The 17,207-nt window shown below is 47.8% G+C and overlaps 1 protein-coding gene across 1 annotated transcript in view; it reads left to right on the top strand.

Annotated features, from left to right (window-relative positions):
* CD96 (CD96 molecule) overlaps positions 1-6,335 on the top strand; it is a 66,242-nt gene extending 59,907 nt beyond the window's left edge. Inside the window, 3 exon segments of the mRNA XM_058019157.1 lie at positions 3,894-3,982; positions 5,057-5,180; positions 6,227-6,335. Of these exon segments, the coding sequence (XP_057875140.1) occupies positions 3,894-3,982; positions 5,057-5,180; positions 6,227-6,335 (322 nt within the window).
* The last annotated feature ends 10,872 nt before the right edge of the window (positions 6,336-17,207 follow it).

The raw sequence follows: 17,207 nt of genomic DNA, 5'->3' as shown, positions 1-17,207 counted from the left end.
CTTCCTCCTTCCTTCCTTCCTTCCTCCTTCCTTCCTCCTTCCTTCCTTCCTTCGCTTCCTTCCTTCCTTCCTTCCTTCCTTCCTTCCTTCCTTCCTTCCTTCCTTCCTTCCTTCCTTCCTTCCTTCCTTCCTTCCTTCACTTCCTTCCTTCCTTCCTTCCTTCCTTCCTTCCTTCCTTCCTTCCGCCACTTCCTTCCTTCCGCCACTTCCTTCCTTCCTCCTTCCTTCCTTCCTTCCTCCTTCCTTCCTTCCTTCCTTCCGCCACTTCTTCCTTCCTTCCTTCCTTCCTTCCTTCCTTCCTTCCTTCCTTCCTTCCTTCCTTCCTTCCTTCCTTCCTTCCTTCCTTCCTTCCTTCCTTCCTTCCTTCCTTCCTTCCTTCCTTCCTTCCTTCCTTCCTTCCTTCCTTCCTTCCTTCCTTCCTTCCTTCCTTCCTTCCTTCCGCCACTTCCTTCCTTCCTTCCTTCCGCCACTTCCTTCCTTCCTTCCGCCACTTCCTTCCTTCCGCCACTTCCTTCCTTCCTTCCTTCCGCCACTTCCTTCCTTCCTTCCTTCCTTCCGCCACTTTCCTTCCTTCCTTCCTTCCTTCCGCCACTTCCTTCCGCCACTTCCTTCCGCACTTCCTTCCTCCCTTCCGCCACTTCCTTCCTTCCTTCCTTCCTTCCTTCCTTCCTTCCTTCCTTCCTTCCTTCCTTCCTTCCTTCCTTCCTTCCTTCCTTCCTTCCTTCCTTCCTTCCTTCCTTCCTTCCGCCACTTCCTTCCTTCCTTCCTTCCTTCCTTCCTTCTTCCTTCCGCCACTTCCTTCCTTCCGCCACTTCCTTCCTTCCTTCCGCCACTTCCTTCCTTCCTTCCTTCCGCCACTTCCTTCCTTCCGCCACTTCCTTCCTTCCGCCACTTCCTTCCTTCCTTCCTTCCTTCCTTCCTTCCTTCCTTCCTTCCTTCTTCCTTCCTTCCTTCCTCCTTCCTTCCTTCCTTCCTTCCTTCCTTCCTTCCTTCCTTCCTTCCTTCCTTCCGCCACTTCCTTCCTTCCTTCCGCCACTTCCTTCCTTCCTTCCGCCACTTCCTTCCTTCCTTCCGCCACTTCCTTCCGCCACTTCCTTCCGCCACTTCCTTCCGCCACTTCCTTCCTTCCGCCACTTCCTTCCTTCCTTCCGCCACTTCCTTCCGCCACTTCCTTCCTTCCTTCCGCCACTTCCTTCCTTCCTTCCTTCCTTCCGCCACTTCCTTCCTTCCTTCCTTCCTTCCTTCCTTCCTTCCTTCCTTCCTTCCTTCCTTCCTTCCTTCCTTCCTTCCTTCCTTCCTTCCTTCCTTCCGCCACTTCCTTCCTTCCTTCCTTCCTTCCTTCCTTCCTTCCTTCCGCCACTTCCTTCCTTCCTTCCGCCACTTCCTTCCTTCCTTCCGCCACTTCCTTCCTTCCTTCCGCCACTTCCTTCCGCCACTTCCTTCCGCCACTTCCTTCCTTCCTTCCGCCACTTCCTTCCGCCACTTCCTTCCTTCCTTCCGCACTTCCTTCCTTCCTTCCGCCACTTCCTTCCTTCCTTCCTTCCTTCTTCCTTCCTTCCTTCTTCCTTCCTTCCTTCCTTCCTTCCTTCCTTCCTTCCTTCCTTCCTTCCTTCCTTCCTTCCTTCCTTCCTTCCTTCCTTCCTTCCTTCCTTCCTTCCTTCCTTCCTTCCTTCCTTCCGCCACTTCCTTCCTTCCTTCCTTCCTTCCTTCCTTCCTTCCTTCCTTCCTTCCTTCCGCCACTTCCTTCCGCCACTTCCTTCCTTCCTTCCGCCACTTCCTTCCTTCCTTCCTTCCTTCCTTCCTTCCTTCCTTCCTTCCTTCCTTCCTTCCTTCCTTCCTTCCTTCCTTCCTTCCTTCCTTCCTTCCTTCCTTCCTTCCTTCCTTCCTTCCTTCCTTCCTTCCTTCCTTCCGCCACTTCCTTCCTTCCTTCCTTCCTTCCTTCCTTCCTTCCTTCCTTCCTTCCTTCCTTCCTTCCTTCCTTCCTTCCTTCCTTCCTTCCTTCCTTCCTTCCTTCCTTCCTTCCTTCCTTCCTTCCTTCCTTCCTTCCTTCCTTCCTTCCTTCCTTCCTTCCTTCCTTCCTTCCTTCCTTCCTTCCTTCCTTCCTTCCTTCCGCCACTTCCTTCCGCCACTTCCTTCCGCCACTTCCTTCCGCCACTTCCTTCCTTCCTTCCGCCACTTCCTTCCTTCCTTCCTTCCGCCACTTCCTTCCTTCCGCCACTTCCTTCCTTCCGCCACTTCCTTCCTTCCTTCCTTCCTTCCTTCCTTCCTTCCTTCCTTCCTTCCTTCCTTCCTTCCTTCCTTCCTTCCTTCCTTCCTTCCTTCCTTCCTTCCTTCCTTCCTTCCTTCCTTCCTTCCTTCCTTCCTTCCTTCCTTCCTTCCTTCCTTCCTTCCGCCACTTCCTTCCGCCACTTCCTTCCGCCACTTCCTTCCGCCACTTCCTTCCGCCACTTCCTTCCTTCCTTCCGCCACTTCCTTCCGCCACTTCCTTCCTTCCTTCCGCCACTTCCTTCCTTCCTTCCGCCACTTCCTTCCTTCCGCCACTTCCTTCCTTCCTTCCGCCACTTCCTTCCTTCCGCCACTTACTTCCTTCCTTCCTTCCTTCCTTCCTTCCTTCCTTCCTTCCTTCCTTCCTTCCTTCCGCCACTTCCTTCCGCCACTTCCTTCCTTCCTTCCGCCACTTCCTTCCGCCACTTCCTTCCGCCACTTCCTTCCTTCCGCCACTTCCTTCCTTCCGCCACTTCCTTCCTTCCGCCACTTCCTTCCTTCCTTCCTTCCGCCACTTCCTTCCTTCCGCCACTTCCTTCCTTCCTTCCTTCCTTCCGCCACTTCCTTCCTTCCTTCCGCCACTTCCTTCCTTCCGCCACTTCCTTCCTTCCTTCCGCCACTTCCTTCCTTCCTTCCGCCACTTCCTTCCGCCACTTCCTTCCGCCACTTCCTTCCGCCACTTCCTTCCTTCCGCCACTTCCTTCCTTCCGCCACTTCCTTCCTTCCGCCACTTCTTTCCTTCCTTCCTTCTGCCACTTCCTTCCTTCCTTCCTTCCTTCCTTCCTTCCTTCCTTCTTCCTTCCTTCCTTCCTTCCTTCCTTCCTTCCTTCCTTCCTTCCTTCCTTCCTTCCTTCCTTCCTTCCTTCCTTCCTTCCTTCCTTCCTTCCTTCCTTCCTTCCTTCCTTCCTTCCTTCCTTCCTTCCTTCCGCCACTTCCTTCCTTCCGCCACTTCCTTCCTTCCTTCCTTCCGCCACTTCCTTCCTTCCTTCCTTCCTTCCTTCCTTCCTTCCTTCCTTCCTTCCTTCCTTCCTTCCTTCCTTCCTTCCTTCCTTCCTTCCTTCCTTCCTTCCTTCCTTCCTTCCTTCCTTCCTTCCTTCCTTCCTTCCTTCCTTCCTTCCTTCCTTCCGCCACTTCCTTCCGCCACTTCCTTCCGCCACTTCCTTCCGCCACTTCCTTCCGCCACTTCCTTCCGCCACTTCCTTCCGCCACTTCCTTCCTTCCTTCCGCCACTTCCTTCCTTCCGCCACTTCCTTCCTTCCTTCCGCCACTTCCTTCCTTCCTTCCTTCCTTCCGCCACTTCCTTCCTTCCGCCACTTCCTTCCTTCCTTCCGCCACTTCCTGCCTCCCTCTCTCCCTCCCTCCCTCCCTCCTTCCCTCCCTTCCTCTTCCCCCTTTCCTTCCTATAATATTTCTTTTGATAAAAGCACATTTCTTTTATCCAACACCAGGTCATAGGCCAAAAATGTAGGCATCTTGCCAAGTGAATTTTTAGACCCTGATCCTGGAAATTTCTGACTTTGGAATTTTCAGCTAGTTGAATAACAGAGGGTTCAAAACAACCTTCATTTAAAAAAACCCAAAAAAACAAATAAGTAACTAAAAATGTTCTGTGTCCATATCTTTATAATTAACATGTCCTACAGCATCACAGATCAGACAATTTCAGTTACCAGAGGAAAAGATTTCTTTCCTACCAGCAGCCTGCTGAACAGTACTGGTAAGATGTTATCCTGCATATCCTCTTCTTTCAGCATGCCACTGCATAAGCACGAAACCTGGAGCATCACATCCATTTGACCAGGAGATTCCAAAATAAGGGAAAAGAGATGAAAAGAGGAGTCACAGCTTCTATATCCTAATATCACAGGTTGGTGCAGGCTTTTGGTATTCCAGCCTTCTCCCTCCATCTGCAAGTAAAGTTCCATTGTATGCTTTCTTCCAGCAGCAAAATTTGGCCAGTAACACTCTTGTGCCCCAGGGAAAGCTCATGGCTCATGCAGCGTAGTGGACTGGCCACAGCACTGGTTGCCATGGTGGGTAAGACCCAGCCTGGGTGACACACCAGTGTGGCCAGCCTTGCACAGGGTGACGATGCTAGCTTAACGGGAGTTGACACTGAGGCGTATCACCCATGGATCTCTCTGGCACCCAGGCCATTGCTGCACCCTCTGGCAGCTGGAGGAGGACTGTGCTCCTTCTCTTCTTCTTCTCCACAGCCAGGACCTGAGGGCACATCTGTCAGCACCCCCAAGGGTGGCTGTGCAGAAGTGGGAAGGGGAGGGGGATCCCAGCACTGCAGTGGGGAGAGGCGGCTGGAATGGGACTGGGAAACTGTGCTGCTGACAAGAGCTCACCTCAAAAGGCAGCTGAGCCCTTGTTTTGGCAGGGTCTGGTGTCAGTGGTGTGAAAAATAAACCATTGGGAAGGAGGGCAAGGGTTGGCAGATGTGCCTGTCTGCACTGTGACATGCAGCTTCTTGCAGAGCAGCTCACAGGGGAACAGAGAAAGCCAATGGGTTTTGGATGAAATGCTCTCTGGGCTGTGCCTAAATAATCTTGAAAAGTGAGCCAGTGGGTGTCTGAAATCAGCTCACACACCCAGTCAGAGCAACAGTGGGCTAAGTCCATAAATCAGAGCTGCAGCGCTCAGAGTCTGGGAACCTCAGCCTGGTGATGAGTGGCTGCACTGACAGCAGCGCTATGCAGAGCAGGGAGCAGCAAGCCCCAGGCACCAAGCCCTGATTTCCCTCCTCTCTGAGGACCTTCAGATGAGCTCCATGTGTCCCTTACAGGTGACAGGAGGAACGCCAAAGCCAGTGGCTTCCCCTGGCCAACAGTGATAGCTGTCCTGCTCCTCCTCTGCAGCACTCTGGTAGCTTTAGGCATCAGGAAATGGTGTCAGTACCAGAAAGAGATGTGAGTACCAGTGAATGGAGCCATAGGGGTGGGAAGGGTGGCACAGAGGGCAGCACCAATTCTAACCCAGTTGTTTGGATTCATACCTTTTCATTTGAGACGACTTATAGCACACAAGGCCTTTAAGTACATGGATCATTAATGCCATTTTTCTCATACAGCAGTATGTAGAGTGTTCTCAGTCCTTTTATCTGTTCTGTGGGTTTTCTTTAAAATAAACTTTAGAAAAGAGCTGCAGTGCAGCTTCAGGGTGTAAGGGGAAAATAAAAGTCAATTTTTGTCCCCAGAGCCCCCCATTTCTATTAGCCTCCCTGCCAGCTGCTTTTGTTCTCTCATTTTCTATGGTTACTTGAGGACATGTTTTAATGAAATTGTACTTCTAGGGCAAGTCTATTTGAGTTTTGAATGATATATGTGAAAGTGGGCTACCCAAAACTCAATCCCAGTCAAAAAAGCATTGAGTGTGTAATTATTACCAAAGTTTGATTCCCTACTAAAACACTCTAAGATCTACTGGTGAAAGCAATATCTAAGAGACAATTATTTTAAATCTTACCAACATTATTAAAATACTCAAAAAATCATAGTTATAATTAATCACCTATGATTCTAGAAAATCCTCTTAAAACTCAACTGTAAATCCTGTATATCAAAGAAATAAACAGGATTTATTTTTTTAATTAATTTGAGGTGGGACCTTTATTTTTAAATCGATCAAAAAAAGTTACGTGTCTTTAAATATACTTTCAGAGAGCAGTGTGAGCAAAAGGCCCATGCAAGTACTTTGAATAGTTCATCAGGACCACGTTCAGTTCTTTTAAAACATGAATGAAATAAAACTGTGAGGTGGGAGCTAAGAAAGCCAAATGAATAGCAGAAGGTGTCCTGGGGTTATAAAACAGACTCAGGGAAGTCACAGTATGTAAGAGCTAATGTCAGGTGCTCTTATAATGACTTAGTACCAATCCACCTCCTCCTGTGAACATTTTACGACTATCTTTTATGCTACTTTCATGTGATAGTGCATTTTCTCTCTTCTATTTCAGTATGAACAGACCTCCATCTTTTAAGCCACCACCACCTCCAATAAAGTACACCTCCATGGTAGAGTCTGATGGGACTCCCCCATCCTGCCACGAACTAGAAAGCCTGTAACACCACCTGCACCCCTTGTGTAGCACACAGAAGACTGGCACAGTTAAAAGGCTCTGCCTTTGGAACAGTGGTTACAGGAGCTTGGTGGTAATGACCTATATTAAAATTCAGAGCTCCTACATGTCATTAATTTTGGAAGCTGAGCACTTCTTTGGGAGACTCCTTTCATCCTGTGTATCTCTATGTATGCACTACATTCGTAGTAACAGTCACTGTGAGATTACACGTGCTTAATTTGAATTGAGTGATGAACTAGGAATTTGCTATCTTGTCCACGGTAGCAGATTAACACGTGAGTCTGCCAGCCTGACTGAACAGTGTTGAAGCTTGTCCATCTATTCAGTGTATAGAGATGACAACTCTACTGTATGAACATCACAGTTACACAGCAAACAGTGGCTGAACACAAGATTTTGAGACCTACACGAGCTGTTATTGCAATTATTTATTTTTACTGTGGATTAATATAACCCAACATGTAATTTTCTATCACTGTGAAACCAAAAGAAAGCACCAGCACCATACACAGACAGAAAATACCCTGCATCTCTTGGCACAGGATTGCAGCACTGGATCATGGAGGGTGGTTGGTGAGATGAAAGATCACCAGCCCCAGTGCAAGTGTATGCAGACAAGTCCCAGCTGTCATTGGTGAAGCCACAAGAAAGTCAATTTTGGTCCAGAGTCTTAAGGACTGAAGCAAGCCTAGAGCTAATTGAAAATTGTAATCCTTTTGGAAGCGCTATGCCTTTGAAATAATACTTACTTTTAAGTCTGCTTTTCAGAAATTATATTTACAGTATATGTGAAGGAAAAAAAATGTACTACTTTTATTTTTCTTTGGTCTTAATGAGCTTTCATCACATGCTATCTTCACATTTTCCAAGACCTCAGGGGCAGTTTCCCAGGTGAACTTAAGCCTAAACTTAAGCCACAGGCTTAAGCCTATGAAAGAGATGATCCAATCTTCCCCCTGTCCTGCCCAAGATACAGATTTCCTCATATTGACACTAATGAATAAATGATGGTGCAGTGGGTGGGCTTGGCTTGGCCCTCTGCACAGCTCTCAGCCAGGTCAGCAGCTGTGTGATCACCAGTGCAAGGCACCAGAGCTGCAGGAGGAGCTCTGCTTTTGGCAGCAACTACAGTACCTTCAGGCAGCCAAGAAACCATCCCTCTGAGCTTGTTTAGAAATGTATTGTTACCGCAATGGTATTTCTGTAATTAATGCAAATCAGCTAAATTTCAATTATGTCAGGCTTAAAACTGATATTTTGATTTAGGAATGGGATTTGCTTTATTTACTGCTAAACACTGGTCAATGAGTGTCAGGGTTCAGAGCACTGTATTTCCTGGGACTTTAGATTAAATGAATGGCTTACTGGAAAGAATGATCTAACAGACCTTTTTTAGAATATTTTGTTGTATTATTTATGTTGTAGTACAAGCAGTTCTAAATCCATCATTTGTGCTGAACAGAAAACACTTTTTTTCCTACAAAACTATACTGACCTTCTATGCATGGAAATGCCGATGTTAATTTGAGTATTTCTTGTCTGTGTTGTAGAAGGACAGTAGTTTAACTTTTGTCATGTTACCCATCACTGCAACAGACGGCAGGTTGTTGGCCTTGAAAGCAAATTGGAAAAAACCCACAAACAAACAAACAAACAAACAACAACATCGAAAAACCCCAAACAGATGGATAACAATATTCCAAGGGGTGTGGAGAACCAGGACGTTGTTCCTTGTCATTAGACCACTGTCCATAGCATATAGACCGAAGGGGGCTATTTTATTGTCTCGGGTATTCTGATCCCCACGGTTGCTTCTGGCTGGAGATGTTCCCTCTCACCGTGAGCAGCACTCATGGGTGTCACCGCTTCCTGCAGTGAGCGCCGCTCCCCGACCGCACAGTCCCGAAGGCTGCTGCTGCAGTCTCTGCAAGCGGTGCTCCGCAGGATAACGATGCCCGGGAGAGCTGCCCTGGCTGGGGCGCTCCCGGCCTCTCCCGAGGGCATTCCTCTCAAATCCCTGCGCCAGGACACCCGGGCAGGCACGGCGCCCGCGCTCCCGTCACTCACCAGTAGGTGGCGTCGCGGCACCGCGTCCGGCGGCGAGCGGGGCCGCTCCCGCCTCTCGGCCTGCCCCGTCCCTTCCCTGTTCCGGCCCATCCCCCCCTTTCGTCCTGCCCCGTCCCCTCCCCATTCCTGCCCCATCCTCCCCTTTCGTCCTGCCCCGTCCCTTCCCCGCTCTCCCCTCTCGTCCCTCCCCATTCCCACCCCACCGGCAGCAGCGCGGCAATGCGGCGGTGTCCCTCCCCACCCTGGGGCGGAGGGACGGGCGCAACGAGTGCCTGCCCTCCTCTGCCGGCTTTAGAGAGGGAACAGGGAAAGGGGCAGCCAACAGATTGGGACCCGAGGGAGGAAATTCCGCCGGTGCCAGCCCTATCTTCCTGGTTTTCTGCAGGTAAATTTGGTGTAGGACGGTTTATGTTTCTGTTTGCCTCTATCTGCTCCTCACCACGATAAGAATGGAACATATCATTCACTCGATGTGAAAAGTGCATATTATATGGCTCTACACAGATATTTACTATATATTACATTGTATTGATTAGTAGTGCTGCATTAACATTTTAATAGTATGATAAATATAGTTTTGTGGTTAAAATCTAACTTTTGTAGTTAAAAGAGAAACTACGTATGTGGAATATTTTTTTAAAGAAAGGAATGAGGTACTCGCACCAGACAGCAGCCACAGGACACATAAATCTTTCAGAGATAGAGAATTTATTGCTCCATTATCAGAAGAAACTAACTTCTTCCTGCCTTGTTCAGCCACGAAGACGCTGTTAGGATTAAGATGAAGAAGTTAACATTGACCAGACAGAATGCTTTGTTTGAATGGAATTTATGCATCATGTATGAGATGTATGAATATGCAACAGGCTATTGCTTTTAAGGTTTAATCCTCTGTTAATGTGTGTCCTTTTTTGTGTGTCCTTTTTCGGGCTTATTTTGCCCAGAAAGAGGTACCCAGACTGTCCGTAACTCTTTGTTTTCATGGTCTTGTATTGTCCTAATCTCAATTGTTCAAATTTTTATTACTCTAATTATATTACTATTTTTATAACCATTTTATTACTATTAAACTTTTAAGATTTTAAAAACAAGTGATTGGCATTTTTCACACTAAAGAATTGTAATTTACTTCAAAATTGACCCCTACCTTAAAGAAAAAAAAAATAAACAAAAAACCCCAAAACAAACCCACAACAACAAAAAAACTCCAAACAAACAAACCAAACAAAAACAAACAAAAACAAAAAACCTACTCAACTGCAGTAACTTCAGAACTTCAGCTGTCCTATCCCTGGAAGTGTTCAAGGCCAGGCTGGATGGGGCATTGAGCAACCTTGTCTAGTGGAAGATGTCCATGCCTATGGCAGAGGGGTTGGAACTTGATGATAACTTCAGGATTTCTTTAAACCCAAACCATTCTACAATTCAGTGATTATTTTTAGCAGCAGCTGCCCCACTATGAAAGCTGGAATCATTTTATAAAAACTTTTCTCTAAGTGGATAACATTCAAAGCTTGCTGTGTGGATATAGTAAAGATTTTTAAAGAGAGTCTTAAATGTTTGTCATGGTTTAACTGCAGCTGGGAGATCACTTTCACCAGTAGGATGCAGAGAGAACTGAAAGAATAAAAGTGGGACTCATGTCAAGAATCCCGGCCAAAGGACACAAGATGAGAAAATCAACAAACAGGGTTTTTGGGAAAATGGGATTGAGAAAGAGTAATTGCCAGGAAAAGCCCCAGGAAAAACCTCCCCAAGATCCCGAGAAGGTTCTGCCAGAAATCCTGAGGGGAAGCCTGTTGGAATGGATGTTAGAACACTGGGACAACAGCCCCAGGAGGGTGGGAAAGTCCAAGGAAAAGATGATACATTTTTGTATGGAAAAGTGGGGGGGAAAGGAGATTGCGAAATACGTGTTTTGGCCGGTGTTCGGCACTTTCGAGATATGGACGTGCGAATGCCTGTACAACCATGTAGTTGATCACTGCCTGCAGGATTTTGAGGAAATTTAGTACTCTGAGATGTGGAAATACACTTGTTCAGGGTTATACCCGATCAGAGCCCTCAGACACTCAGCAAACTGGGGCAAAGTGTGGGAACTGCTGGAAAACCTTCCACCATCATACCTTGTCCCTCCGCCCCAGCCCGCGCCAGCACAGGTACCTCAGGTGCCCGCGTTGCCTCCCAAGGCGTCGATCCCGCAGGGACAGGCTTCGGCACCACCGTTCCCACCGGAGCTGGCTGTGGCACCTTCTCTCCCACGTGGGCAGGCAATGGCGCCTTCGCTCCAATGCAAGCAGCCGCAGCCACCGACCCTTCCCAAGACCGAGGAGAAACAGGTATTTCCCCCAAAGAAAGCAAACTCTCCTCCTGCCCATTGAACGAGGAGGAGAACGAGGAAGGCAACCACTGGAGACAGTGACGGCAAGGAGGAAAAGCCCGGTGTCTTCCCTTTCCAGGAAGTACTGCCAGCTCCAGGAGTTATTGGCTTTGTACATGCGCCAATCAACACCGTGAGCGCTTTCAAGAAAGAGATGGGGAAGCTGATGGATGATCCTTTGGGGGTAGCAGAAAGGCTAGATGAATTTCTAGGAACCAGCACCTACACGTAAGAGGATCTCAATGCAATCCTGAGGTTGCTGTTCAACATCAAGGAGAGGGAAATGATCAGACAAGCTGTGATCAAGGATTGGGAGCACAGGAATCCCCAGGGGGAGCAAGGAGATCAGAAGTGGCAGGACCAAAAGCCATTTTGGAACACCCAGACAGAGGAAGGGAGGCAGAAAATTATCAACTTGAGAAATATGATAATACAAGGTATCAGGGAGGCAGTACCAAAGGGACAAAATATGAGCAAAGTACTCAGGAAATGTGAGGGAAAAGACAAAACCCCCCCGGAATGGCTGGAAAGGCTCCGAAAGAGCCTGAGAAGGTATTTCAGGACGGACCCTGAATCTCCAGTTGGGGCAGTCTTGCTGAAGATCCAATTTGTGGCAAAATCGTGGGAAGATATAAGGAAGAAATTGGAAAAGATAGTTGGATGGCAGGACAGGAAACTGCAGGAATTGCTCTGAGAAGCCCAGAAAATCTACACGAGAAGAGACGAAGAAAAGCAAAAGATTCAGGCAAAAGTGCTAGTGGCTGCAGTGAGGGAAGCACAGAAACAGGGACAGGTCAGAGACTCGTCGAAAACGGCACCAGCAAAGAAACAAAACCCTTCCCAAGGAAAGGGTTCGAACAACCAGAAAAAGGACTTTGAGTGCTACTACTGCAAGCAAAAGGGGCACATCGAGAGGAATTGTCCCAACAAGGTCAAGGATCACACTATGTTTCAGGTAGATTAGGGGTGTCAGGGGCTTTTCAGTTTGGGTACTGGAACACCGAGGGAGCCCTTGATAAAATTGAGAGTGGGACCCCACCAGCGGGAAATTTGGGTTTTAGTGGACTCTGGAGCTGAGCGGACCACGGTGCAACAGAGAGGTTGCTCTCTGAGCGATGATGCAATGATGGTAATTGGAGCAAAAGGGGAACCTTTTAAGGTTCCAATCATAAAGAATGTCAAAATAGAGACAGAAACTAAAAATGTATAGGAAATTTGTTATTGATAAAAGATGCAGACTTTAATTTGCTGGAACAGGATTTGATGGTGGCATTGGAAATTGGTTTAGCAGTGCAAGATTCCCAGCTCATGGTGAGATTGTATAAACTCACCACCCAGGATAAGGAGAAAATTAATCCAAGGGTTTGGTATGTCCAGGGGGAGGCCAGGAGATTGGACACAGAGCCAATCCACATTGAAATTGAAAGGCCAGAAGACCCCATTCGGGTCAAACAGTACCCCATCCCCATGGAAGGGAGGACGGGACTAAAACCAGTGACTGATGAACTGATAAAGAAAGGAACGCTGGAGCCATGCATGTCCTGGCACAACACCCCAAAGGGCTGTGAATCAAAGGACTAAGACACTGCTCCCTACAGTCTCGAATCCTTACACCCTGTTGAATACCATCTCTCCTGAGGACACGTGGTACAGTGTGATCGATTTGAAGGATGCTTTCTGGACCTGTCCTTTAGTGAAGGACAGCAGAGATTACTTTGCGTTTCAGTGGGAAGACCCAGAAACAAACAGAAAGCAGCAGCTCAGATGGACATTGTTGCCTCTGGGCTTCATTGATTCTCCAACACTTTTTGGGCAACACTCAAACAAGTGCTGAGTCATTTTGTACCAATGGAGGGAATAAAATTGCTACAATACATAGATGATTTTGTTGATTGCAGGTCCGAGGGAGGAAGATGTGAGGACAAGTACTACTGAACTTTTGAACTTTTTTAGGGGAAAAAGGATTGAAGGTGTCTAAGTCAAAGTTGCAGTTCACAGAGCCTGAGGTCAGATATTTGGGACACTGGTTAACCAAAGGGAAAAAGAAGTTGGATCCTGAAAGGGTGGCAGGGATTATTGCCCTACCATCCCCACAGACTAAAAGAGAAGTAAGGCAATTGCTGGGGTTGTTGGGATATTGCTGGCAGTGGATCAAAGGATACAGTGAGAAGGTGAAATTTTTGTATGAAAAACTCACCACGGACAGAATCAAATGGACAAAAAAGGATAAGGAAGAATTTAGGGGAGTCAGGGAAGCGCTCACAGCAGAACCAGTGCTGAGCCTCCCCAATGTGAGATGGCCATTCCAGTTGTTTGTGGATGTGAGCAATCACACAGCACATGGTGTGCTGACACAGGACTGGGCAGGGGTCAGGAAAACGGTAGGTTAATTGTCGAGGCCTTTGGACCCTGTAAGCAGGGGGCTGGCCCACCTGCTTGCAAGCAATCGTAGCTGTAGCATTGTTAGTGGAGGAAGCCAAGAAAGTAACTTTCGGAGCACCTTTGGTAGTATTTGCACCACACAATGTGCGGGACATACTACAACAAAGGGCAGACAAATGGCTCACGGATGCTAGATTGCTGAAGTATGAAGTCATTTTGATTCACTCACAGGACTTGGAATTGTGGACAACAACCGCGCAAAAGCCGGCTCAGTTCTTGTTTGGGGAAGCTTTGGACAAACTCATCCATGATTGTGTGGTATCGGTTGAATTGAAGACAAAGATAAGAGCAGATTTGGAAGAAGAGGAACTAGACAAGGGGAAAAATGGTTTGTAGATGGCTCAAGCAGAGTGATCGAAGGGATAAGGAAATCAGGATATGCAGTCGTGGACGGGTGAACAGGGAAAGTGATAGAAGCAAGCCCCCTGAACGCAGGTTGGTCAGCACAGGCTTGCGAATTGTACGCAGTTCTGAGAGCCTTGAAAGGACTGAAGGGAAAGAAGGGAACAATTTTTACAGACTCTAGGTATGCCTTTGGGGTAGTTCACACCTTTGGGAAAATTTGGGAAGAAAGGGGGCTGATCAACACATGGGGATGGGGACTGATGCACAGGGAATTGATCCAGCAAATTCTGGATAAGGGAGCCGGAGGAAATTCTGGTTGTCCATGGGAAGGGACATCGGTCAGGGATGCAGTTCCGGATGCGGGGAAACAACTTGGCAAACCAGGAGGCAAAAACCGCCGGCACTGATGACGGTAAGTACCCCAGAGATCAAAGGGATTGAGGCCCCAAGGACCCTCCCCAACCCTCCCCAAAGGAGACTGAAAGTTATGAGAAGACTGGGGGAAAAATTGGAGGAAGGTAAGTGGAAACTACCGGATGGCAGACAACTAGTCGCTAAAGGTTTTACCTGGAGAATTTTGAGGAGACTGCACCAGCGAACACATTGGGGGGCTCAGGCCCTGGCTGAACAGTTTTTGAAATTTTTCAGGTGCAGAGGAATTTATGAATTGGATAAACAAGAGGTACAGGGATGCCTGATCTGCCAGAAAATTAACAGAACTAAGGCAAGACAGGCAATCCTGAGGAGTCGCCCCTTTACCTACTGACCTTTTGAGAGAATTCAGGTTGATTTTACTGAATTACCCAAGGTGGGAAGGTTCAAATTTGTGCTTGTAATAGTGGACAAATTGACCCATTGGGTCAATTTACCCCAGTCCAAGAGCAACGGCTCATACAGTGCCCAGGAAATTGCTGAAAGAAATTGTGCCCCGATATGGGGTGGTGAATTACATAGACTCAGATCAAGGGGATCATTTTACTTCAAAGATTATTAAATAGATGGCAGAGGCACTGGGCATTTGATGGGAATACCACACCCCATGGCATCCCCAGAGCTCAGGACAAGTTGAAAGGATGAATCAGACTTTGAAGGTGCAGTTGTCTAAATTAATTTTAGAAACTCGGATGTTCTGGCTGAATGCCTCCCTCTTTCCTTGCTTAATATCAGGACAATGTCTCATTCAGAGACAGGGCTCTCACCTTTTGAAACGTTATATGGAATGCTATATAAGCACAGGATGACGGTGGGACACCCCAGATTAAAGGACAGCCAAATTCAACCATATTTAGTAGTGATAAACAGAAACTTACAGGAATTGAGAAAACGGGATAGTATCTCAGAGCACCCCTCTGGGATTTGCTATCCACAAAATTCAACCGGGTGACAGAGTACTTGTGAAAGTATGGAAAGACGTACCCCTCTCTCCTCACTGGGAAGGCCCCTTTCTTGTTCTTCTGACAACAGACACGGCCATATGGATGGCAGAAAAAGGTTGGACACACGCATTTAGAGTGAAGAAGGTCGAGCATCGGGAGGAGGCTCCTGAGTGGAGGATCACCTCTTCTCCAGGCGACCTGAAGATCAAGCTCCGACGTCCTCATAAATGACTGATGGATAGGTTGTATACTGTCAGATTGTGTATGCTATCTGTTTGCACATTTCAAGTGTGAATATTGTCAAGGGGTTTTTGTTGTACATTGCAGAAGGGGGCAGAGGCCAAAGGGATTCTGCACCCAGTGTCTGGAAGAGGAGCTTGAGCTGACTGACTGCATTCTAGCCCTAGCCACAATTTTAGGAATTCTTGAATTAGATTCAAAAGAGTGGTTCCACATTTTCCAGAACGCGGTGCATATAAAACTCAAATCTAAGGCAGAAATACTGGATGTAGAGTGTCGGAAGTCAATCAAAGTACTGTGCAGCTCAGATGCTGTCAAGATCTCAAAGTGGGGCACGTTTAAGAGGAGGTATGCGGCAAGGTCTGAGAATGTATTCCCTGAAGAATACTCCTGCTGCCATGAAGATGGTCTTCCTCTCTGCTGGTGGCATCCCAGGTGGCGGAGGCAAAGGCAGAGAAGTATGCCTGGTGGGAATCCTGACTGGCCTGAGCCTAGCCATGTGCGGGACACAGAGTCTGCACATTGAGACCCCGATCCATGACGGAAATCAGAGCTCCGTGGATGAGCGTAGTAAGTGCACTCAGATGGTCCCAATCGAGCAAAGGGACAAGGGGATCTCAGCATACCAAGCCACAGATCAGAACCTCTGATCTGTACTGCTGAGATTTGGAGAAGGTCTTCTTTAATCTCCTCTCTGAGCTTCTTGTGATTCTCCTCTATCTTATCCTCTAATTTCTGCCAGCGTGTTTCCACTGCTGCGATTCTGGCATGTGTTGGACCATGCACAGCATCCACATATACTCGGAGCTTCTTTGCCATATCAGGCACAGTCTCATCCCTCTCATCCCTCTTCATTATGGCTAAGGCAGAAGCATATTCATGTGGCCTAAGTCGCACAAGTTTTCACCACATCACAGATGTGCATGGTACCAAGTCTGGGTTCCTAGTTGTTACATCATCTGAGAAGACAATCTCTGCCACTGCCATTTCTTTCAGGCATTGGATCCCTTGTTCTATGGTCTTCCACTGTGTTTGCTGCATGTAAAGATCATCTGCACACAGGTATCTTTGTGCAACACTTTCCAAGACCCATGCCCAGAGGCTGTGTGGATTAGCCCCCCTCATTATTCCTTGGTCGATGACAGGATCATGTGACAGGGATCCCACATGCCTGGCTTCAGTGCCATCCAGAATTGTAGCCTCGCCTGCAGCATCCCAAGGACGGACTAACCAACTAATTATGGATTCATCAGGTCATCGGGTGTAATCCTTCCTTAGGCCACGAAGGTCCTTCAGGGAAAAGGACTCAGTATTGGCTTCTGATCTTGGACCTGCTGCTTTGACTCCTGATTTTATGTCAGGAGGTGTTGAGGGTCCTTCTCCTGCATCATCATCACCATCACCATCATCATCATCATCATCATCATCATCATCATCATCATCACCCACTGGTCAATTAGTCTTGTCCGTGCATTTCCCTCTTCTAGTGCTAGTAGCAACAGCCATTGGTTGAGGCTTATTGTCTGGTTTAGATGCTGGCTTCGGCTCACTAGCTAATTTGGCCACTGGCTTCGAGCCTGGGGTGGTGGCTGCAGCCTGAGTGACTAGGATAGCTGCTGATCTATCTCCCTGCCCCCCTGCCTCTGTCTGCTGCCCGACAGTATCTAGCAGTGTGCGATAAGCATATGCCAAGGCTCAGCTCACTGCGATGATCTTCCTCTCCTTAGGGTCATCCTAGTACTTCTCTTTCAGGTATTTCCCCACCTCTGCTGGGTTCTGAATTTTTTCATGGGGAAAGTCCCAGACTATAGGGTCAGAGAATTCCTTCAGGATTTGGCCCATATCCTCCCATTTCCCACACCACTTAGGATTTTCCACACCTTGGTCTACTCCTGGGTCAGGGGTCTCATCTAGAAATCTGGGGGTCTGGCAGGTACTGTTTGATAAATGGCACTCGGGTCAAATTGCGCAGATCGGGCAAAGAGATTTTGTGTTTAGATCTGAA

The sequence above is a fragment of the Melospiza georgiana genome, chromosome 2, assembly GCF_028018845.1.
Source record: "Melospiza georgiana isolate bMelGeo1 chromosome 2, bMelGeo1.pri, whole genome shotgun sequence".
Taxonomy (NCBI): Eukaryota; Metazoa; Chordata; class Aves; order Passeriformes; family Passerellidae; genus Melospiza; species Melospiza georgiana.
Note: the sequence above shows the minus strand (reverse complement) of the source record. Positions and strands in the feature narration are given on the sequence as shown.